Below are 24,570 nucleotides of genomic sequence, written 5' to 3'. Positions count from 1 at the left end.
CCTTTGGGCTGCTTTAAGACCACATAAGTAAAATGAAAACTAAAACTGGGGAGAAGGGTGTAAACCTTGGTTCACTACATTTCTTACAGCTGAGCAGGGTTTATTATATTTCTCACAGTTTAATTATCGTTAACATAGTGGAAAACACATACAGGAGGACACTTCTACTGTACCTAAGCAGCTTACTGAACTTGCTAACCTGAGTAGGTTAACAAGTTCACACTGTTTATCGTCATGGTAATGCCAACTCTATTACTTTCATTACTTACAGTGGCTGCTGGCCGGAAAAAAAAAAAAAATCTAATATCCCTCCTCTTCGAAGCAGGCGGAGGAGGGCATGCCGACATGCCACGTAATTCTGAACTGTGAGAGTGCACGCGTGTATTTGTGCGTCGGGGGTTGGTCAAGTCATCAGCCAGTCGAACGTGCGTTTGAGAAAAAAAATGGAGCGGTACATTCAGCAATTGAAAAAGGGGTAAATGTAAGTCTGAACATAATCAAAATAATTCATTTAATAATGGTTGGGTCAATTCTATCGTTACAACATATGGGAAGACAATCTAAATGACCTATATAGCTTAACAGATAATATAATGCAAATAAGGTTGCTTAAAAGTTGATGGGGACAATTTGAGCATCCTGAAAAGTCGGTAGGTAGTGTTTTGTCCCTTCCGTCACAATGGAAACCTATGCCCTTGGCCTCGACATACGATGCTTTCGACATCCGATGTAAAATTTGACTCGTCATTTGTCTGGACATAAAACGACATGCTCAAAATACGACGATTTATGGCAGCGTCGCAATTTCATTTTTTTCCGCCAAGACGGGCACACGGTAGATTTTCTTGTGAGAGAAAGGAACATGGGTCCCAAGAAGGTTAGTGCAGGTAAAAGGTGACACTTACCATTGAAATTAAGAATGAAAATGACCGAAAAATATGAGCCTGCTGTGCGCGTCAGTGAACTGACTCGCCAATACGGCCGTCATATGCCTACGATCTCGAGGATGACTGTCATTATTATTATTATTATTGTAACACTGAGAAGGAAGTTGCCAGCTTTTTAATAATTTATTTCAGAACTTGTGCAACATAACATGGCTACTGTCTGCTGTAGCCGACGCCAACAACACCAGAACATGAAAAGAGAAAGTCAAAACTGTTGTGCGCCTGTCACTCTCTTGCCAGTCACACGAAACTCCAAATAGTATTACCGGAGAAGACTGCACTGCCATACGTTCCACTGACATTTGTCATGCAAACCGCAATTTATTAACTTTTTTTTTTTTTGTAAGTAACTAATCCAAGCTTTAGTTTGTATGATCACGTGCTTGCAATTTTAGGTATTGATCCTCCTGACCAAGACAAAGAAAAGAAAGGAATTCTGACATTACAGCTATACGAAAGGGATTTTCATCATTCCGTAAGTACATGTTAACATTCACATTCAATGTATCAAGTTGTTGTGGATGCGTTTTAAAAATGCTAATTGATTTGTTTGTACAGGAGCTGATAATAACTCTTCTTAGCAACGCTGTTGCACAGTTTAAAAAATACAAATGCCCACGAATGAAAAGTCATCTGAGTAAGTAACTTGTTCTTCCAACTGTAACTAATACCATGTAAGTAATCACAAATTTGCATCGCTTCCAAACCTAGCGTCCCCAGTACGTCGATCACGATTGACTAGTGGATTTAGAGCTGTCCCGACTAGTAGACGTTGTTGACGTCATCGATGACGTAAATGCGTCGACGGGCAAAACATACCGTCGACGGGTAATGACGGGTTAAAAAAAAATTAAATGCGGATAAAGTTTAGAATGGCAGGCGCTCGCGATACAAGCGGTTGTTACTGGCACCCCCAAGGGGGCCGCTGTTATTTCAATGTGACCGGCATTTTCAGATTGAGCAAAGAGGAAGAAAGTGGGCGAGCGAGCGAGAGAGAGGGAGCGAGATCGGCGAGTTGGAAAAGTGCGCGGGCCGGGTAGCGCCGAGTTGAGTGGCTTCATCCCCCACGTTTTTAATTTGGTCAATAAAAGTATCCTTTAAGAGCCATCCGATGCCTCTCGGTGTTTTTTATGCACGCCGCCGCCTTCCCAAGGAGGAAATCGGACGAACCCAGACGAACCGACAACAACGAGCCAAGTGAATCGCCGGTTAGGAGTTGAAAACACCGCCAATTTCCAAAAAGGGCAGAGATGGTTACACGTGAAAGCGGCATAAAGCCAAAAAAGCCGACCAGAATAACCAGAGCCTGGAATTATTTCAAGGAAAATATGGAGGGTGCCACTGTGTGTACTCTTTGCTAAGCTGAGCTCGCATGCCACGGTAGCACATCGGCTATGAACGAACACTTGAAGCGCCGTCACCCAAGTATAATTTTCGAAGAAAACAAGAAACAACAAGCTAGCGGATTGTAAGTCCATACAACTCTCTAACGATTTTTTAAATGGAAGTTGCCTTTATGTGCGTCATATCAACGCACATTTTATTTAATAAAATAATTAATATAATTATATATTTTTTAAAATTATTATTAAATTCATTAATAATAATAATAATAATAAATAATAATACCTCAAACTTGTATAGCGCTTTTTAAGGACACTCAAAGACGCTTTGCATAACATAACACAAAGACAGAATTAAGAATTAAGAGGTGGGAAAAGCTAGTTTGAACAGGTGGGTTTTAAGGAGTGATTTGAAGTTTTGTAATGAGTCCGAGTTCCTGATGGGTTTTGGGAGTGAGTTCCAGAGTGAGGGAGCAGCAGCGAAGGCTCGGTCCCCCAAGGTTCGGAGCTTAGTGCGAGTGATGGGTGTGAGGAGATTGGAGTTGGCAGAACGTAGGCGGTGGGAGGGACAGTGCTGTTGTAGAAGGTCAGTGAGGTAGGAAGGGGCCAGGTTATGGAGGGACTTGTAGGTGAGGAGGAGGAGTTTGTACTGAATCTGGTCTGAGATTGGAAGCCAGTGAAGCTGTTGGAGGATGGGGGTGATGTGCTCTCTGGAGTGGGTGTGGGCGAGGAGGCGGGCGGCAGAGTTCTGGACGTATTGCAGCTTTTGGAGATGAGAAGATGGAAGACCATAGAGGAGGCTATTGCAGTAGTCGAGTCTGGATGTGATGAAGGCGTGAATGAGTATTTCAGCTGTGGCTTGGGAGAGGGAGGGACGGATGCAGGCGATGTTGCGGAGATGAAAGAAGGAGATTTTAGTGAGGTGGCTGATGTGTGATTGGTATGACAGTGTTGAGTCCATTATGATGCCAAGATTACGTACGGAGGTGGAGGGGGTGACAGGGTGACCATCAATGAGGAGAGTGCGGTTCTGTACAGAGGGGAGGAGAGCTTTGGGTCCGGTGATGAGAAATTCTGTTTTGTTACTATTGAGTTTGAGAAAGTTATTGTCCATCCAGGTTTTTATGTCGGACAGGCAGTTTGAGATTTGAGAGAGAATGACAGGGGTGATGGATTTAGCTGAAATGTAAAGTTGAGTGTCATCTGCATAGCAGTGGAAATTGAGTCCATGGTGGCGAATGATTTGACTGAGGGGAAGCATATAGATTATGAAGAGGAGGGGGCCGAGGACCGAACCTTGGGGGACACCATGGGTGACTGGAGAGGTGTGGGATTTATGGTTATTGATGGAGACGAAGTGGTGACGATCGGAGAGATAGGAGGTGAACCAGAGGAGTGCAGTGCCAGATATCCCTATTGACTGAAGACGGTGGAGGAGGATGTTGTGGTCAATGGTGTCAAATGTGGCAGAAAGGTCGAGGAGGAGGAGGATGGAGATGTACCCAGAGTCAGCGGCAAGGAGAAGATCATTGGTTACTTTGATGAGAGCTGTTTCAGTACTATGGTGTGCATGGAATCCAGATTGAAATGTTTCAAACATATGGGAGGAGTGGAGATGGTGCTGAAGTTGGGTTATGACGGATCGTTCCAGAATTTTTGAGAGAAGTGGGGGATTGGAAATGGGTCTGAAATTGTCCAGGTTGTCGGGGTTAAGGCCAGGTTTTGTGTGTGTGATGGTGGCGAGTTTGAGTGGGGAGGGGACTGAGCCAGTGGTGAGAGAGGTGTTTATGATGTTAATGATAAGAGGAATGAGAGTGGGAATACAGGTTTTAAGAAGAGAAGATGGTATGGGGTCGAGATTGCAGCTGGAGAAATTCATGGTTGAGATGAGTTTGAAGATGTCAGAGGGAGGAAGAGGAGAAAAGGAGGGAAAGCTGTGAGATGTTAGAGGTGGACTGTTAAGATCTGAGGAAAGAGAACTGAAGGAAGTGGATGCAAGTGAACTGTGTATAGTTTGGATTTTTGCATGAAAAGATGACAGAAAGTTATTGCATTTGTCTGTTGTGAATGTGGCAGTGATATTGTCCTTGGGTTTGGTGAGTTTTGCGAAAGTGGAGAATAAGGTACGGGGGTTGGAAGAGTGAATAATTTGAGAATAGAAATTGGAACGGGCTGTTTTGAGTGCCGAGTTGTAAATATTGACAATGTGTTTGTAGGCTTGGGCATGAACTGTGAGACCGGTTTTTCTGTAGAGGCGTTCAAGTTGTCTGCGTTGCTTCTTAAAAATGTGGAGATCCGGGGTATACCAAGGGGCAGAGGTGGAGAAGGAGACTGTTGCTGTTTTGAGAGGGGCTAATCGGTTGAGGCAGGAGGAGAGTGTGTGGTTGTAGAAGTTGACTAGATCCGAAGCAGTAGAGTCTGAGGGGAGGGAGGAGCTGGTAATGGCATCAGATAAGGTGGAGGAGACAGAATCGGGGGGGAGTGATTTCAGATTACGGAAGGTTATTGTTCGTGCGTGGTTGTTAGTGGGGGTAGGGATAGAAATGTCCAGGGTTATGGCCAGATGATCTGAAATTGTGAGGTCAGTCAATGACAGGTTATGGATGGTGAGGGAGGGTGTGGAGCAAACCAGGTCCAGAATGTGGCCATGTTTGTGTGTGGGTGAAGTGATATGTTGGGTGAGATTGAGGCAGTTTAAAATGTCCAAAAAGTCAGATGAAAATTTGTGTGTGGGGGAGTCGACGTGGATATTGAAATCTCCGAGGAGCAGAATGGACGGGGACATGGAGGACAGCTGGGTGACCAAATTGGTGAAGTCAGACAGAAATGAGGGACAGTTTTTAGGTGGGCGATAGACTACAGCAACAGTGAGTGATTGAGAACCGGGAAATCTGAAAGCTAAATGTTCAAATGAGGATACAGCTGGGATGGAGATGGGGCGGAGAGTGAAGTCACAGCGGTGGATGACAGCAATGCCTCTGCCTCATTTTTCCAAGCGGGCTTTTTCAAAGTAAGTGTATCCAGGTGGGGTGGTTTGGTTAAGTGCAAAGTAATCCATGGGTTTGTGCCAGGTTTCAGTGAGACAGAGTAAATCCAGGTTATTGTCCATTATGAATTCGTTGAGGAGGAGGCTTTTATTATTAAGTGACCTTGTGTTGAATAGAGCTGTTTTGAGAGGCTTTTGTTGTGAAGTCCTTGTGACGGAAGTTGGAACAGGCAGAAGGTTGTATTGAGTCATGTGACGAGTGCGCGGATGACGTATGCGTAAGTTGTTGTTGAGCCGGTATCCAGGAGAGTGAGAGCTGCGGTCGGACCAAAGAGAGGGAATGCTGTTTTCGGTGGTGAAGTTGTAGTAAAGTTTTCGACGGGAGCCTCGATGGATGTACGGGCGACGGCGGAGAAGGCAGTGTTTGTTTCAGAGTTGTAATAATGTCCGGCGAAAGAGGTGCGTGGTGGTTGAGTCCGAGGAGCTGCGAGGACATGTACCTGAGAGCCATAGTCGGAGCCGGAGATGGCAGAAGCCGCTGAGAGGCCAGGAGAGACAGGCAAAAACGGTGAGAAAAACCCGTTCATACAAGCTTTTTGGTGCAAACCCAGAGTGCGGAGTGAGAAGCGGCAGCCAAAAGCGCGCCAGCGTCCTCCCAGCTCCACGTCATGAGGGCCAATGTTAAGATTGGATCATGGAAGCTCCCACTTAGGGAAAATATATACATATATCCTGTATATACATAATATAAAAATATATATATATATATATGGAAACACCACTGGCCTGCTTACTGTAATCCATGACTGCACTAATGTTAGTTATTTAATATTATAAAGTTTTACATACAGTAGTATGCTATAAAATTAGAAATCAGAAACTAACTCATGCTAATGCTGCCAGAGTTGGTTCTACTGCAGAGGTGTCCAAACCCTTTAAAAAAAAAAAAAATTTTTTTTTTGACTACTTGGGAGTGAGCTACAAAGGTTTTTTTCTTCTTCTCAATTTACTTGTTCTTGTTGAAAACACCAGCAAATATGTCTACTCTTCCGTTATCCGTGGACGGATCAGAAAACAATTTGGTTGAAATATTCCAGGATTTTTTTTCTCGGACTTCATCAAGAAATGTTAGCTCTAATATGTTGTTCCGTCAGGGGGCCGTAGTTCATTTAAACATCTTATTGTTTATGAAAAAGACTGCCTACACTGGAATCAGTTATGCTTTAACTTGTCTGTTTGTTTTTTGTGTGTGTTTTTTTCCTAGTGGTGCAAATGGGAGAGGAATACTATCATGCTCAAGATTATGCCAAAGCCCTTAAGTATGTTTGATGGACAAGCCATTATCTAAGGCGAACCTTTTGTAAATCTGATAAAGTATGGTACTGGATGTAAATCAGTTTGTTTGTTTGTCTTTTTTTTAAGACTGTTGGACTATGTGATGTGTGACTATCGCACAGAGCGTTGGTGTGGAATCCAGACAGCCATATTAACCACAGCTCTGCATTGTGCCTATCTGATGGCCAGTGTTAAAGATTACATCATATCCTGCATGGAGCTACTGGGCAGAGGTAAGCAATGTTCTTATTGACTAATCCGAGTAGACATTTATGGACATTGCCCTCTAGTGATGGCCGTCATTGATGGAGTGTTAACAGACCTTAGTAGCAGCCCAGCATCAATCAATGCAGAGGCTTGATTTTTGCAAAGAAACTTGAAGCACATGATGACAGTCTGCAGAAGATGATTGAATCAAACAAATATGATGTGAAGCTCAGCATGTTAATGGAAGGTGCACCCTTAAAGAACCACCATCTGGATTAGGCTACTTTTATGAAGTCCAAATTGCAATGCATTGTGCAAGCAAAACAAATTGTAAATTCCTTGGATGGATCCCAAATGAAAAGGTTATCATAGATGTGCTATACAATACAGTGCCATACAGTGGACTGAAGACACATCTGCCATCTGAGGAAGGTTTACTTTGAGCACCTGCTACCAGCAATTGCAACCAGAATATCAAATGGAGTCATGACAGTGTGTGGACTGAAGTGAAGTACCAGTCTGGCTTTAATTAACGTGAACTTGGAAACAAAAAAAATCAGGTTAAAGTGTTATTTTATTTGATGCTGTTCACTGTTGTAGCATGGATTACATGTCATTAAAGAAGTCTTTTCATTTCATGTTTGATCACTCAAATCTCTGCCATATCCCACAAATATGCATCACCTTCTTGCTCATGAATTTCCATATCCAATTTGTCTCCTTCAGTTTCCTCCTGGCTTTACTGAGGTTGCAAATTACAAAACACTGCATAAATAGCTACGATCTCATCAAAATGTCAACATGTAACCTACCAGACATTACCTCACTCAAAATTTCAACAACCTTTATTCTCCGATTAGCTCTTGCCACATAAATTGTGACATTTGATAAGCGACGCATTGTGTAACTTCATGCACAGGATGTTCTTTACAGCCACCTGTAAATGCAGGAATGGCCAAAGTAACTCCTGGAAACAAACAGTTGTGGTCTGTGAGATCTACATGCTGGCATCACACTTTTGCAGATGAATATTTTCCAGGGTGTTTTGCTCCTTTTCTGCATGAGTAAATTCAGCAGCACAACTGTTAACCTTCGAGGCGATGAATGTGTGGGGTGCGACACATCTTTGTTTGGGCGGAGCACAGACAGATGTATCTATACCCTGTGTAAAGCGACAGAAGCAAAAAATATATTCTTTTTGAAATAGCCTTTCTTGATTCTTGTCCATCCTTGCCCCGCTGCCCGAGAAAGGAATATGCCAGGAAAAGGAATACAATACAGGTGCATTACTGGGTAGGGGTGCCCTTTAGTTGGTTTGCCATCAATTAAATGTATTCATCACACCTTGAACAATAATAATAACAGTAAATACAGTAAGTGAACCCAACAATACACCATTAAATGCCAATTCCCACTGGCCCAGATAAACAAAAAAATAATGAGACATGAAAAATCTCTGTCAAAATATTCCCCATTCAAACGCTTTCCAGGTAACCAGCTAAGTTTCCAGCAAGCAGGATAGCCCAACTAGCTAATGATGTTAGCCTGTACGTTAGTTGCCCACATTGAGAAATACAATTTGTAGCGTTAGGCAACTATGAGATTGTGCTTTTCAACAAATAAACATCTGCACATGCTGCATCTTCTCGGTTATTATTCATTCGATTAACTTTGAAGCACACAGTAGCTGACTACCTGCGTTTAGAACTACTGCTGGTGGCTACTGCTAGTGTGCTAAATAATAAAGAACACTTAATGAGACGATCCAATTGCAACGAGATTCACATTTATTAACCAAAACTCACCCTGCTGTTGTGATTTTAACAAAGTCCTTTCTGTTGATATTTTCACCCACTTTTTCCTAACTTCTTGGTTCTCTGCGTGTCCAGGTAATCCATGCGAACTGTTTGGCAACATACACGGGGAGTCTTGATGCAGTGAACACTTTCTTTTTCCATTGCAGCATTTTTGTACTATTGTTGACACAGTTGATGACGGAACATGTCTGTTCACTCGACATCATGAAAATATATGTATACACAAAAAGAAAATCGGCCAAATTCCGCAAACAGTAAAGTAAGCTGCTGTTAGCTGTGTGCTTTTGGCGGGGTGGCGGACGTTGTACTGCCGGTTGTTTTGCTCGGATTAGTCAATACACAATACTGAACCCATGGTATTATAACTGATTTCAAATTCAAGCTCCCAAGAACAAAAATGTTTTTTTGATATGTGTTTGTTTCGCGAAAACATTAAAATATGTGTCATTGTAGTCGATTTGGGTTCATTTATGTTTCTGGTTGTGTTATTAGTAGGGTTGTTCCGATCATATTTTTTGCTCCCGATCCGATCCCGATCGTTTTAGTTTGAATATCTGCTGATCCCGATATTTCCCAATCCGATTGCTTTTTTTTGCTCCCGATTCAATTCCAATCATTCCCGATAATTTTTCCCGATCATATACATTTTGGCAATGCATTAAAAAAAAAAAGACTAAAACTCGGACGAATATATACATTCAACATACAGTACATAAGTACTCTATTTGTTTATTATGACAATAAATCCTCAAGATGGCATTTACATTATTAACATTCTTTCTGTGAGAAGGAGCCACGGATAGAAATACTTGTAATTCTTAAAGGATAAATGTGACTTTGTATATTGTGACTAAACATTGCCATCTAGTGTATTTGTTGAGCTTTCGGTAAATGATACTGTAGCCATTTAACTGTTCTGCCCAAATGCATGATGGGAAGTGCAACCATGACTGTGCGTAGTGGCACCAATTGATATATCTTCTCTGCGTTGGGAAATAACATATGGTATAAAGAAAAAGATCAACTACTACCTTTTTTCCCCACATTGCTTACCCACGATATTTCTAATTGTTGAGAGAGGGATTTTAAGGCTTTAGCCAATGAAAAAAAGGCTCCAAAGATTCCAAAATTCACTCTACTCATTTTACGCTGCCTTTTAGCTCAATGCGTGAGTGGGTCGTGCAGCGCATGCGTTAATTGCGTTAAATATTTTAACGTGATTAATTTTTAAAAAAATTAATTACCGCCGTTAACGCGATAAATTTGACAGCCCTACTTTAAGCCAAAACTAAAGACTCTGGATGACTGTAAGACATTTTGTCTGTAACGTTAAATACAATTAGAAAATGATTTAATTAAAAAATATATATATATTAAAAAAAGGCATGTCCGATATTTTTTTGCCGATTCCGATACTTTGTAAATGACGTGATCGGATGCCGATCGATTGGGACATCTTTAGTTATTAGTGTTTCGGGTTGGTGCTTGCCACAAAGTTGAAAACGGGTAAATGCTGACGCCACACTTCAGTTTGTTACGTGCCGACTTTACACCAAAATAATAAAGGTTATAAACATCATTTCAGTGCAAAACTCCCTGGTCATGTGACCCATTGACTCAAAATCTGTGTGGGATGATAGCACTCCACTGGCTGCATGAGTTAGCCTCCGCCTCTTGTTTGTACATTATATATGATTATAGAATTATTTGCACAAGATTCATGTTTTTGCAATGTTTTGCTGCACTTTTCATTCAGCAATTCCTTCAATAAATATTATGCAAAAAAATATATAAATAAAAAAATCAATGTTATTCATGCTATTCAAGCAAATTTTTCTTTTTCGCGATTATTGGGATCAATAACTGACGTGTTGACCTGGGCCAGTGTTTTTTACAGTGGGGCCAGTGAACTTCGAAAGTCACTAATTTCCCTTATTGTCTAAAACCTGGTAATTATGTTATTTATATACAGAAGTGTTTTTCATTTTTGTCTTTGCAGGCTGTGTGAATGTGTATGGGATATGTTATCCTCAGTTGGGCTGTGAAATATGACCTCTTTGTGGTCATCATGTTTGAATTTTTAAAAGTAAAAAAACAATTGAAATATTGGGGGGGGGGGGAATAAATAATCCTACCAATAATCTAAGATGTGCCGAGTTAAAATCAATCGGAGAAATACATTCACTAGTTAGGGTGAGTCGCCAGCCGACAAGGAAGGATTCACAGTATCGAAATGTGTAAAACCCAAAGTGATGTCTACCTCTGGCCGAGCTATCACCATCAGATCCTGTGGTCTTTTCCCACAGCGGAGAGTAGCAGCAAAAACTGGCCAGTGATGGTTTTCAAATAAAGAATAAATGAGTGCTCTCGTTTTAAGTTTTGTGAAAACGGAACCTGTAAATGTTATATGTAGTGTTCCTTTGTTTTTTGGAAAGATTTTATATAAACAGTATGTCTTCTCTTTCAGCTTCAACACTGAAGAAGGAGCAGAAGTCTAGGATTGAGCAGAATCTGATACAAGTTCTGAAGGTATTTCAGATGTACACAATTTTCAACTATTTAATTTTGTTGGAGTAAAATTATAGTTTAGTGTGGGTATGTGTTTTTTAATTTTGTAATTTATTTTTTAAAATTAAAAACCCGATCCTTTTCGGTCGAGCAATTGTCTTTGTGGATGTTGTCAATGTATTACCAAATGATATATTTCTTTGACGGTGTGCTTATACGTTGAGAAAAGTAGCCCTCCATCACTACGGTCATGGTAACATAAACCAACTTGGACCTCCTATCACGGCTCTTTTAATCATCATTACTAGGTGTTGGCATTATTACATTAAAAACATATTTCATTAAAATTAAAGATAAGATATCCCTTCTGCAGAGGACTCGTCGCCTGCCACGTAAAGTTCTTCCCAATGGGAAGCGGGATTCTGGCGACCCGAAGTGGGAGTGCGTTTTGTGCTAGTCAATATTTTTGATTAAGTTGCAGTACCATTTTTCGCCATCAATCCTACATTGTGTACCTTTAATGAAGTAGTGGTCGGTGATACAGTAGCAGTGGTATATGGAAGTACCACCACATTGGAAGCTGCAATACTTTGCATTGAAGACAAATCTAATGTATTACCATTATTATGAGTTTGTTTGTGGACTGAGCGAGGTTCTGATGTGGAGTTTATATGAATATTAAAGTCACCTAAAAGTATTGCATTATCAGCATAAGTTACCAAACCTGCAATAAACTCATCTAAGAAGCCCGAGTATGGGCCAGGGGTGTGGTAGATAACAATAACAACAACAAAAACCCAGACAATTTGGTCTTTTCCTTCAAAAGTCACAATTTTATTTTTCAAATGAGTTGCACAATGAATAGAAAATACAGTCAAGTCATTGACAAGGTTAGAAATAAGGAATTTTATTTGAAATTATCATTTTCTCCTTTAAACTTTGCTTTCATCAAAGAACGCTCGCTTAGCAACAATTACAGCTTTGCAGACCTATGGCATCCTAGCTGTTAATTTGTTGAGGGAATCTGGATAAACTTCACTCCACGCATCCAGAAGCATCTCCCACAAGTTGGATTGGCTTGATGGGCATTACTTGTGTACCAAATTGTCAAGATGCTCCCACAACAGCTCAATAGGTTTGAGATCTGTTGACTATGGTGACCACTCCTTTACAGATAGAATACCAGCTGCCTGCATCTTTCCAAAATAGTTCTTGCACAATTTGGAGGTGTGCTTTGGGTCATTGTCATGTTGTAGGATGAAATTGACTCCAAACAATGGGGTGATAGCCTTCCTTATTTAAAATCCTGTTGACCTTGTACAAATCTCCCACTTTACCATCACCAAAGCAACCCCAGACCAACACATTACCTTCACCATGGTTGACAGATGACATCAGGCACTCATCCAGCATATTTTCAGTTGTTCTGCATCTCACAAATGTTCTTCTATTTGATCCAAAGTCCAAACATCTCATACTATTATTTGTCTGTCCGTAACACTTTTTTCCAATCTTCCTCTGTCCAATGTCTCTGTTATTTTGCCCATATTAATCATTTCCTTTTATTAGCCTGTCTCAGATATTGCTTTTGTTTTTACCACGCTGCCCTAAAAGCCAGCATCCCGGAGTCGTCTCTTCACTGTCGACATTGACACTGGCGTTTTATGGGTACTATTTAATGAAGCTGCTAGATGAGGACCTGCGAGGCATCTATTTCTCAAACTAGAGACTCTTATGTACTTGTCTTCTTGCTCGGTCGGGCAGCGGGGCCTCCCACTTCTCTTTCTACTCTGGTTAGATTTGTTTGTGCTGCTCTCTGAAGGGAGTGGTACACAGTGTTATAGGAAATCTTCAATTTCTTGGCTATTTCTCTTCAATTCAATTTTATTTGTATAGCCCTTGATCACAACAACGTTGTCTCAAAGGGCTTTGCAGAGGCAATATGATACACAATCAGAAACAGTATATGAAGAAACAAAGATGAATAAATAAATTCAAGTCCTGGGTTTCCCCCATCCTTAGACCCTCCATGTCGGCAAGGAAAAACTCCAAAAACTCCTCAGTCTTCGGGAGAAAAATGAGAAACCTTGGGGAGTACCACAGTATCAATAGCCTTCATTTCTAAGAACAGATTATCATGTTTCATGTCAAAGTTGTCTTTTTCTGGCCATTTTGAGTGTTTAATCAAACCCACAAAGGTGATGCTCCAGATCACCAACTAGCTCAAAGGAAGATCCGTTTTATAGCTTCTCTAACCACCTAAACTGTTTTGAGCTGTGCCAACATAATTGCACAAGGTTTTCTAATCATTTATTATCCTTCTAAGGCAACTAGCAAGCACATTGTACCATTAGAACACTGGAGTGATGGAGTAAATGGGCCTCTTTACAAAACTACGTAGATATTGCATTAAAACCCGACGTTTCCAGCTAGAGTAGTCATTTACCACATTAATAATGTATAGAATGTTTTCTGATTAGTTTAATGTTATTTCCATTGGAAAACTGTGCTTTTCTTTCAAAAAGGTGAGTCTGACCCCAAACTTTTGAACGGTAGTGTATTTACTGTATATATATATACAGTGCCTTGCAAAAGTATTCAGCCCCCTTGAACCTTGCAACCTTTCGCCACATTTCAGGCTTCAAACATAAAGATATAAAATTTTAATTTTTTGTGAAGAATCAACAAGTGGGACACAATCGTGAAGTGGAACAAAATTTATTGGATAATTTAAACTTTTTTAACAAATAAAAAACTGAAAAGTGGGGCGTGCAATATTATTCGGCCCCCTTACGTTAATACTTTGTAGCGCCACCTTTTGCTCCAATTACAGCTGCAAGTCGCTTGGGGTATGTTTCTATCAGTTTTGCACATCGAGAGACTGACATTCTTGCCTATTCTTCCTTGCAAAACAGCTCGAGCTCAGTGAGGTTGGATTGAGAGTGTTTATGAACAGCAGTCTTCAGCTCTTTCCACAGATTCTCGATTGGATTCAGGTCTGGACTTTGACTTGGCAATTCTAACACCTGGATACGTTTATTTTTGAACCATTCCATTGTAGATTTGGCTTTATGTTTTGGATCATTGTCCTGTTGGAAGATAAATCTCCGTCCCAGTCTCAGGTCTTGTGCAGATACCAACAGGTTTTCCTCCAGAATGTTCCTGTATTTGGCTGAATCCATTTTCCCGTCAGTTTTAACCATCTTCCCTGTACCTGCTGAAGAAAAGCAGGCCCAAACCATGATGCTGCCACCACCATGTTTGACAGTGGGGATGGTGTGTTCAGGGTGATGAGCTGTGTTGCTTTTTACGCCAAGCATATCGTTTTGTATTGTGGCCAAAAAGCTCAATTTTGGTTTCATCTGACCAGAGCACCTTCTTCCCCATGTTTGGTGTGTCTCCCAGGTGGCTTGTGGCAAACTTTAAACGAGACTTTTTATGGATATCTTTGAGAAATGGCTTTCTTCTTGCCACTCTTCCATAAAGGCCAGATATGTGCAGTGTGTGACTGATTGTTGTCCTATGGACAGACTCTCCCACCTCAGCTGTAGATCTCTGCAGTTCATCCAGTGTGATCATGGGCCTCTTTGCTGCATCTCTGATCAGTTTTCTCCTTGTTTGAGAAGAAAGTTTGGAAGGACGGCCGGGTCTTGGTAGATTTGCAGTGGTCTGATGGTCCTTCCATTTCAATATGATGGCTTGCACAGTGCTCCTTGAGATGTTTAAAGCTTGGGAAATCTTTTTGTATCCAAATTCGGCTTTAAACTTCTCCACAACAGTATCTCGGACCTGCCTGGTGTGTTCCTTGGTTTTCATAATGCTCTCTGCACTTTAAACAGAACCCTGAGACTATCACAGAGCAGGTGCATTTATACGGAGACTTGATTACACACAGTTGGATTCTATTTATCATCATCGGATCATTCAGAGATCCTCACTGAACTTCTGGAGTGAGTTTGCTGCACTGAAAGTAAAGGGGCCGAATAATATTGCACGCCCCACTTTTCAGTTTTTTATTTGTTAAAAAAGTTTAAATTATCCAATAAATGTTGTTCCACTTCACGATTGTGTCCCACTTGTTGTTGATTCTTGACAAAAAAATTAAATTTCATATCTTTATGTTTGAAGCCTGAAATGTGGCGAAAGGTTGCAAGCTTCAAGGAGGCCGAATACTTTTACAATGCACTGTGTATATATATATATATATGTGTATATATATATATATATATATATATATATATATATATATATATATATTTATAAATAACAACAATTTTTGTTTCATTAGAACAAGATACCTGATGCTGAGCCTCAGTGTGATCAGGTTTCAGCTAATGCAGCATGGTCACGATGGAATGAATGCATTGCTTCTGGTGGTGCAAATGAATTAACTATTGATGTGCAGGACTACATACCATTCAGTAAGTAAAAACACGCACAGTGACCAAATTAAACAGATTATACTGTGCCAAAGTATGTTTACATTCAGGGAATCATTGAATCATGACAGTTCTGTTTATACTATATGTATACACTATGTTTACTACCATCTATCCTAAACATATGCTAATGCAGTAACAAATTAATAATTACAGTAAATATTTACGTGTAAAACGTTTTTAGCAAATAAATACTCATTCAATTATTATCCATACCAGTTGATTGTGGGCAAGGGGCTGGATACATGTAAAGTTGTGGTTGATTTTTGATGATGGAAGTGCTTTTTTGACGACAGATTCTTAAACCGCTGTGCAAACCAGTTTATTATGCCATTTTACTGTGGGCAAAAAGGTATATATGTAAAGTAGAGAAGGGCGGTATACCAAAAATTTACTGTGACCGAGATGATTCACGATGACCGACTTAATTTTAACCATGTCAGTAAATTTGTTTTTTTTAATGAAACGAGAAAATAAGTCCTTTCAGCCCGCTTTGATTATGTGTTGTTAGGCTATGTTCCTTCCCCTTTAACTCATTCACTCCTAGCCATTTTCACAGGGGCACCCCTTTTCGCTCCCGGCCGTTTTACTGGATTTTGACTGATTTTGCAAGGCCCACAGAAAATTCTGTTCTACTGCTATATCAGTGCTTCTGAATTATTTTCTGTTACGCCCCCCCAAGGAAGACGTAAATGTTTCGCGCCCCCCCCAAACTCTCTGCCGCCACTGTAAATAGTATCATTTGTCCATAAAATTACTATTATAAATACGCATCTGCCTAACATTGTGTCCTTTTTTTCTAATAAAGAAAAAAGGAACATAGATCAACTTATAATAAAGTATAACCTTATTAACATTGTTTTGTTTGTAACAGAGAAGACTTGACGCGCATCAATTAGCCTGAATTTTAAAAAAAGTAACATCCAAACTGTAAAAAATACACTCAAGGTACATTTTTGACCATTTGATACAGAAAAATAAAATGTAATAAAATCAGTAAATAATAAAAAATTAAGATTGATTAGAAACATTCACTCATGAGGACAATATGCCAAAAAATTTGACCGAAAAAACAAAACTGAATAAAAGAAAAAAAGAGTGTCCTTGGACAGAAGGACAGTTTTTATTTTTGCTGCTCACAGTATTTACCTTCTTTGAAATGGTGTGGGCTTATTTTGTAATGAGCATGCTAACAATGCTCACTGGTTTACTGATATAACACTGACAAAGCAGGACGGTTGTTGGCAATATTCGGCACGTTCTAAAAGGCAAACGGCACGAAAAAAGTGCATTCTCGGCGGCCGAGGTAGAACCGTAGGTGAGGGCGGTCGTCGTGACGATCCCAAGCCGAAAATGGCACTTCTTGGGCGGCGACGTGAGAACCGGACAAGACAGTGGGTCGCTGCGTGAGTGTGTCCGCTCGGAAAACGGCTTGCGAAAACGGCGGCGGGACACTGCTCTTTATACCCGTTTTCTGTGTGTGTGTGCTTAGTGCTCTTCCTTAGTTCAAAAATACTGCGTGCACTCTGAAAATGAGAGCGCCACTGCCACCCACTGAGTGGATGTGCAAGTACACTTTATTCCAGTACGGCAAAAAAAAAAAAAAAAAAAAAAAAAAAACATTTTCCCTGAGGTCACATGCGCCAACCCTGGCATCGCTCTGCGCCCCCCCAGGGGGGCGCGCCCCACTATTTGAGAAGTACTGTGCTATATAAACATGGAACCCACCAAAAGAAAGATTAGACTCTCTTCTTTCAGCAGAAAAAAGGTAGTTAATATCTTTTACCATTCTTTAGAAATCAGCATTAGAAAATAGCTTTGTTTGAGCAATTTTCCAATTTCTGATGAAAAAAATTGAGCTTTTTGTAAAAGCATACATTTCAAACATAACTTTGACTTTAACACAGCTATTTTTCGCTTTTGTGACATGCCAAATATCTGAATAATGTTTTCGTTCTACAAAATAAACAAATGACAAGACAAATAGAGCTTTTGATTGCAAAGTAACAATTTATTTACACATAACTAAACTATTGAACTCTTGAACTATTTGCGCACATAACAACATGGAAGGCTCTCGGCTGCTTCCGGTTGAATGAGGTGGCTCCCAGTAATCTGATGAGACCGGACCGGACCAAGATGTGGCCATCACCGTCTGTCTCATCAAGCTATTTTTTTGAATCCTTCTTTGACGATGGTTTCGTTTTCTTTTCAAAACACTCCTCCAGTGTCGTTTGCCTTTTTTTCCCGATTGTTCTCCACCTTTTTCTCATGCGTCTTCACAAGATCCCTCCAATTTCTGTTTCCTGACTATTTTTCTTCACTTCCTTTCTTGGCCCTAGATGAGTTCTTACAAAATGCGCTACTGCCCTCCAGTGGCCAGTTTTATTGCTTTAAAATGGGTTTTGGGCATTGTGCATTGCAGTTTAGGTGCATCAGGACCTGGAGATGCCTCTTGTAAAAAAAAACCCATAAAAGACACATACAGTAAATGGGTTTTTGGGACACTGAAACAATTAAAAATAGAACGTGTTTATACGTTTTTCGGAGCAAATGAGTTAAGAAAGTACCGCCAGTGTGCTTACGTGTGAAGTCACGTGGTTATCATAAAATCAAACAAACAAGCACGTTGTTATCAGCCAGTATGCTAACGCTACAAGTGAACTTTAATTTGTATTTAATGCATTTATTCAACTTTTCAAATTATATAACAGTCTGCTTGGGCAAATTTTTCATTACTGAAATCAATCTGTTCAATTTACCGTGATAAGTACTTAAGGCCATATCGCCCAGCTCTAATATAAAGGGTGGGGACACTGCCGGCCGTAAAATCCCGGTGTTTTATTATTTCATGTAATTGTTGTCTCCCTATGTCTGACACGGGAGTCAAACTGGAATTTAAAGTAGGAATTGGACATCAAATGCAGAGGAAAGTTTCTTTGAGCCTGTTGTGTGCTAGCCAATCGCAACTGTGGCGATACGTCCAACTCTGAATGAAACTAACGTTTGTGGGGTTACACTCATGTGCAAAGACAGACTGTGTTGGGCATTTTCACAATGACTGCATTGCTCGGCATTAAGCTCGGTCTATAATAGCCTTATCCGATATTATGGGGTAGCCCATAATATCAGCCGATGAAAGCGTTTTAAAATGATATTGGATATTATCTACATCGTTTTTAATTATCTGTTTTGGTCCACCATACATATGGCAGTGCTGTCATGTCCACTATTTGCCTGCCTGTGGTGTTTTGAAGCCCCCTGTTGGCGCTGAGGTGTAATTTGTTGTTTAAGGTTCCAGCACTTTCTGCTGATGTCGTCATATGTCGACACGAGCTCATTGCGAATAGGGAGAACTAAATGGACGACCTAACGCAGTGGACTCCAAACTATTCCACATAGGGCCGCAGTGGGCGCAGGATTTCATTCCAACAAAACAAGACAATACCTATGCACCAAGCTGCATTCACACCGGCCGCGAAATAACGCTTGACAACGCGTGACGCGCGCGTTGCCGTCGTCAAGAGCATTCACACCGAGGTCTCGAGAAGTCAGCCCGCGAGACTGAACTACTTCCGGTTCAGTCCTTGTTGTGTATCCGGTGACATCATTAACACGCATCGGTGAAAATGGCATAGAGAAGATGTCGATGATCGTGAGACTTGCTGCTCTATATTTACTGATAAAAGTTCGCCGAAGGAGAGGGCAACGCCGGCGCAGGATGTGGGTTCACAGCAAAATTCGACAGCACTGCCAGCTCGGTGAATACCACCGGCTCTTCAACGAACTGCGCCTGGATGAAAGCCGATTTCAGCTGTACAAAGCATCTTGTGTTCTTCACAATTACATTAGGAAATCCACACCAGGAACAGCTGAAACACCAAATGCCAAAGCTAATGTTGATTGCCATCCTCTCCCTGATGTTAGCAGACTTTCTGCCAACAACGCAACGTGAGGGGCCATTGCAGTGCGGGAAGCATTCACCGTATATTTCACCAATTAAGTTGCATTACAGTAACATTGCTTATAAAGTTTTAATCAATACCCCGCATGGACTACATTTACCATGCCTGCATTTTCTGTAATGGCGTGCCCTTTTATTAAAATTCACTTGTACTGGCAACTCTTGTTCTGTGTGTGCAGTAATTAGAGCCTGGAAAAGACAAAACATGGTGCTGTAGTTGGCAGTTGTATGATATTGATTTCAACATGCAAGTTAATGATGTGATGTTAGATAGTATTTGTAAATTTCTTTGTGTATTAATCGATGACAAGATCTGCTGGAACCCCTACATTAGCTATGTCCGAGCCAATCTATGACCAAGTATTTCATTTCTTGCTAAGGCCTGTCATATCTTGAACACACAATCATTACAAACTCTATACAATTCATTACATTGCTTGCGTTTAACCACCTGTTTGAAAACTAAGAGTTTAGGTATATAAAAATGTTTGTGTGGATAAATAATATTGTAATCAACTATTTATGTACTTATGACAGTCAGCTAATTTGTTGGTGCAGGGGGGTTGGATTTTCTAAGTTTACATTTCATACTACTCCTTTATTCATTTTTTAGTTGATGCCTGATGTTTAATGCTCATATAAATAGAAATAGAAATTATGGTATAATAAATGAAAACCTAAATTGTAACTAAGTATGAGTTTAGCTGTACAATACCTAACTAGGTAACAAATGAAGTAGGAATGAATACAATTTTGAAAAGAAAAAGTTTTTTATAACAAACCTATGTACATAGAAGAATGCAAAAACCTCCTATGTAAGCCATTTTTTCAACTACACTGCGAATCATTTAAGTCTGATTGTAATTTGACTCCTTTGATACACCATACATAATAAACCAGACTGCAAGAGATCAATTCGATGCTGATTTAACTATAATTCCCCACTGCAAAATACACACAGTACAATAGCTGTAGAAGAAAAAATTCACACAGTAAAAAAATTAAAAGAAAATAACGACTCAGAGCTCCCGTGTGCCTTCACAAACTCAAACACAAGCTGATGCAACTTTAATCGAAGCTGTTGCTGCTTCATATTTGGAAGTGTGTCGATAAGCTCTTGAATTGCCAGAAAACAGTGGTTTATTTTGTGGGATGGTGCATTGTTTCCGTGGAATTTGATGGCTTGTAGAATCTCATTCTTCTGGTCTCCCACGGTGTCTCCCGCCTTTCGCTTTTTACCTGTATTAAAAAAAGAGGTGGTTCATGCCATTACAACAAAATCCTGGCATCTCCAACACAAACATCAGTTACGTCGATTAATAAACTTTATACATACCACTCCGCCTTTGTGGTGTGACTGCCAGGGTGAAAGAGGAGGGGTCCTCAGCTAACTGTGGAAGAGGAGTACCACAGAGCTCAATGGCTGGCGTTTCTGCAATGTGACACATGGCTGGTGTGCAGTCTGTCAGCGTGCTTCCCAAGGCAGGTGTTCCAGGAGGCCAGTCCATTGAGGATGTAGTCGCAGGACAGATAGGCTCTATGCAAGGAGTAGACTCCCCCATCAAACTCTGTTGTTCGTCTTGGCTCATGTTTAAAAAAAGAAAATTAATTAAATAGATATTGGTAAATAAAAAAATAATAATAAAAAAAACCCCATAGTAATAATGCTGCATTAGTCACAGTGTCATATAGGGGGCATGGCATTCCTATGAGCAGATATGACAAGTTTTTTTAATTGCTTCCATACCGCACAGAAACCTTACATGCACATGCAATCGAAACTTAATGCACATGCAAATGAACCGAAATTGGTAGAGGTCTTTCTCGATGCTACAAATTTATCAAGGAACGCCATCAATGTCGTGCATACCCACGTCCGCCGGCGCCGAACCAGCTGCTGCTCCGCTAGATAATTGTAAACAAATAAAGCACAGCACTTTTCCCGTTTTGTCCAAGTTGTAGTACGTTGTTGGCTTTAAGTACTGTAGCCCGTAATTTAGCGTTTGCTACCTTTTTTTTGCATTAGCTGCGGCATTAAGTACTTACCAGAAGCATTGAGCGCATCGCTTCTTTCCCTCCAGGCAGCGTCCTTCTTGTTCCGGTCTTTCTGTGTTGGCAACGTCGGGTTGTAAAGGACAGTATGGTCACTCATAGCAATTATCAATGCGCCTTCCATTTTCTGAGTAGTTCGAAATGTTTGGACTTGTGGTCACCTGATGTGGCCGCAGGTGATGTGGGGGCAGCTAAAGTCACGTGAATGAGAAAACGTATTCGATTGGCTGCTTCCCCCTCGACGCCAAACTCTGTCGGAGAAAGTTCAACCAAACCATCTCCTTGCGGCGCGTTAAATTTGACGCGCGACAGTCGATTTGGCGACATCGCGATGCCCCGACGTGTGACGCGAGACAGCTATTTGCGCGTTTACATTGACTTTCAATGGAAACCCGACGCGCAACAAGCAAATGACGCGGCCGGTGTGAATGTAGCTTTAGAAGTGTAATCAGTTGATTGCAGTCAGGTGCTGCTTGTTTTAGCAGAAACTTAATTGATTAAACTGTCAGTACTCGATCGGTTGGAACACAAACCAGGACCCACAGCGGCCCTTGAGGACCGGTTTAGAGACCCCTGACCTAACGTCTGCAGCCAGTGTATGTTAGCAGTTCTTGCCATCTCACCACACTGTTTATGCTTAATACAAGCATTGCTTGTCAGTTATATTCTTCCTTTTTTTAATATTCAGGAGCGTTGTGTGGAATATTGGAGATGTGTATATTCCTTTTGTTTGCAATTGTAGTAAAATGTGGTTACATTATTTCATTGCTTGCAAGCTGTACTGCCACTGGCTATTCAAATTAACACGGGGTGTATATTTTGTGTCAATAATATGAAATAGTCACAAATAAAGCAAAGTTTTTTTTTTTTTCAAGTGTTGCAAAAAAGTATCTGTGCTTTTGTCAGGAGAAAGATGACTACAGTAAAGCCAATACAACTAGGGCTGCAACTATCGATTATTTTAGCAGTCGATTAATCGATGAACTAGTTAGTTCGAATAATCGAGTAATCGGATAAGGAACATAAAAAAATTAAAATACCTGAAATAAATAAATGAGGATCTAAAAACAACAAATGAACAATTGGCTAACTTACATAGCAAATGTCCGCTAGCTTAAATGCTATAAAATGCTAACTTAAAAAAAAAAATAAAAATTTTTTTAACCATGCTTTTAACAAATGGTTCAAACATATATGCCCACAAAAACGGCTAAAGATACCTATAAATTAAATTACGAATGAATTAAAAAAAAAAAATTACCTCAAACAAAAACTTAGCTTATGTTGGTTTTAACAGGGAACAGCTGGATTCAGCCATGTGAAATGAGGCAGACAAGAGGGCAGTGTATCCACCCAAATCAATAAAACTAAATTCAAACACTTTCAAAACAAAACCATTACAATCCCACTTCAATTAAACGAATACTTGAAGCAGCAAAGTTTAATTCAAATCTTTTTTTCTAATCGAATACTCGAGTTAATCGATTAATCGTTGCAGCACTAAATACAACCTTATTTCAGCATCAGACTTAATTCTTTAGAGCCTGATTTGTTTGCTATCTGTTGATTTGTGTACCCGCGCACACATTGCGGACAGAATAAGTGCCTTATTGGCACTTTGCACTTGATCCACAAAACTGATAATTGCACTATTATGATTTCAGCAGTAACTAAAGTGGTGCAATATAGGCACGTTTTCCATAACTTAAATTGAAGTTGCTCTCTTCCTTTTCAAAGAATGTTTATTTGGAAAACCCTGGAAGTTGTTACAGTTATCATTATTAAAGCATCTAGTGGGGCATCACAATACAGTCCACGACCGCATAAATCAATTTTTTGAGTTGGACAATATCGGGATATCGGTTAAAAAGACATTATCGGACAACTCTAGCCTCTAGCCATCCAACAGCAGCTCTTACAGCGAATCATGAATGAAACCCAGCAATCCGTGAAGCTGTATGCCGCCATGATCATAACCAATACCTATGGCTCCACTCAGCTCTCCGTCTGGTTGGAGAGCTGGAACCTGGAAGAAGGGACTATTTTTGCCCCAACACAAGCTGTACCCACAGAGTTCTACATACAGTATTTGGTGTGATATTCATTTTTTTTTTTTTTTTTATACTTGTCAAACCCTTTCAAACCACATGAAAGCAGCTTTATTTTAAATGCTTTGCAGTAAAAGTGTTGTAACTTCATTTAAACTTAAGTTCATGACATTAAAATGTAGGCATATACAGTGGAGGTCAGAGCTTCATGCAGTGTGCAAAAAACAATTTCAATGTCTGAAGTTAAAGCAGACTAAACCTCTCCCGTTTCAGGTCAGTCAAGATTACTGAAATCATTAAATGACGATGACTCTCGCGAAACAAGGCTGAAGCACCATTCATTGTTTCACCAGCAGATGCTCTGCCCAGTGGCGCCTCCAGAAATTTTTCATAGGGGTGGCCAGATGGGGCCACTTAAAATCTTGGGGTGGCACACCAAAACAAAAAGCCATAATTTCAGGTTTTCATTATGAAGGTCCCTCCGGATCTTGCCACGAGCACGACACGAAGTTTGATTAAAAATCAGGGTTTAATTCGCTCTTGACAACTCTTGACAAGCCTTGGCAACCCATTAAAAATGGTCAAATGCATACACAATAAAAAATACACTTAAGAAAAAATACAGAGATCATACCTGTAAACCCGAGGCCGTTGGCAATATTACAAATAGAGACTTAGGCCCTTACAAATTGGTGACTAATCTTGCAACGTTCTATATAGCGTGCAATATGAAACAATAATAAAACTCAATTTTTAAAATAATATGAATTTATTTATAATATTGTAACATATAACCTGGTGCAATCAAAGAACAATCAATATCATCAGCAATATCATGATTACTAAAATTTAACAGTGACTTTTGTTATACAGTGATACCTCAGCTCACGAACATAATTGGTTCCCAGAAAGTGTGCGTGAGGC

General features: G+C 40.3%; 1 protein-coding gene across 3 annotated transcripts in view; it reads left to right on the top strand.

The window, feature by feature from the left end:
* Nucleotides 1-24,570, top strand: part of trappc11 (trafficking protein particle complex subunit 11) — a 151,044-nt gene that overhangs the window by 44,765 nt on the left and 81,709 nt on the right. For all 3 annotated transcript variants that reach the window (XM_057849497.1, XM_057849496.1, XM_057849495.1), the window contains exons 12-17: nucleotides 1,343-1,422; nucleotides 1,506-1,584; nucleotides 6,541-6,595; nucleotides 6,699-6,844; nucleotides 11,103-11,164; nucleotides 15,432-15,564. In XM_057849497.1, the coding sequence (XP_057705480.1) occupies nucleotides 1,343-1,422; nucleotides 1,506-1,584; nucleotides 6,541-6,595; nucleotides 6,699-6,844; nucleotides 11,103-11,164; nucleotides 15,432-15,564 (555 nt within the window). The remainder of the gene's footprint in view (nucleotides 1-1,342; nucleotides 1,423-1,505; nucleotides 1,585-6,540; nucleotides 6,596-6,698; nucleotides 6,845-11,102; nucleotides 11,165-15,431; nucleotides 15,565-24,570) is intronic.

This window comes from Corythoichthys intestinalis, chromosome 11 (genome assembly GCF_030265065.1).
Source record: "Corythoichthys intestinalis isolate RoL2023-P3 chromosome 11, ASM3026506v1, whole genome shotgun sequence".
Classification (NCBI taxonomy): domain Eukaryota; kingdom Metazoa; phylum Chordata; class Actinopteri; order Syngnathiformes; family Syngnathidae; genus Corythoichthys; species Corythoichthys intestinalis.
Note: the sequence above shows the minus strand (reverse complement) of the source record. Positions and strands in the feature narration are given on the sequence as shown.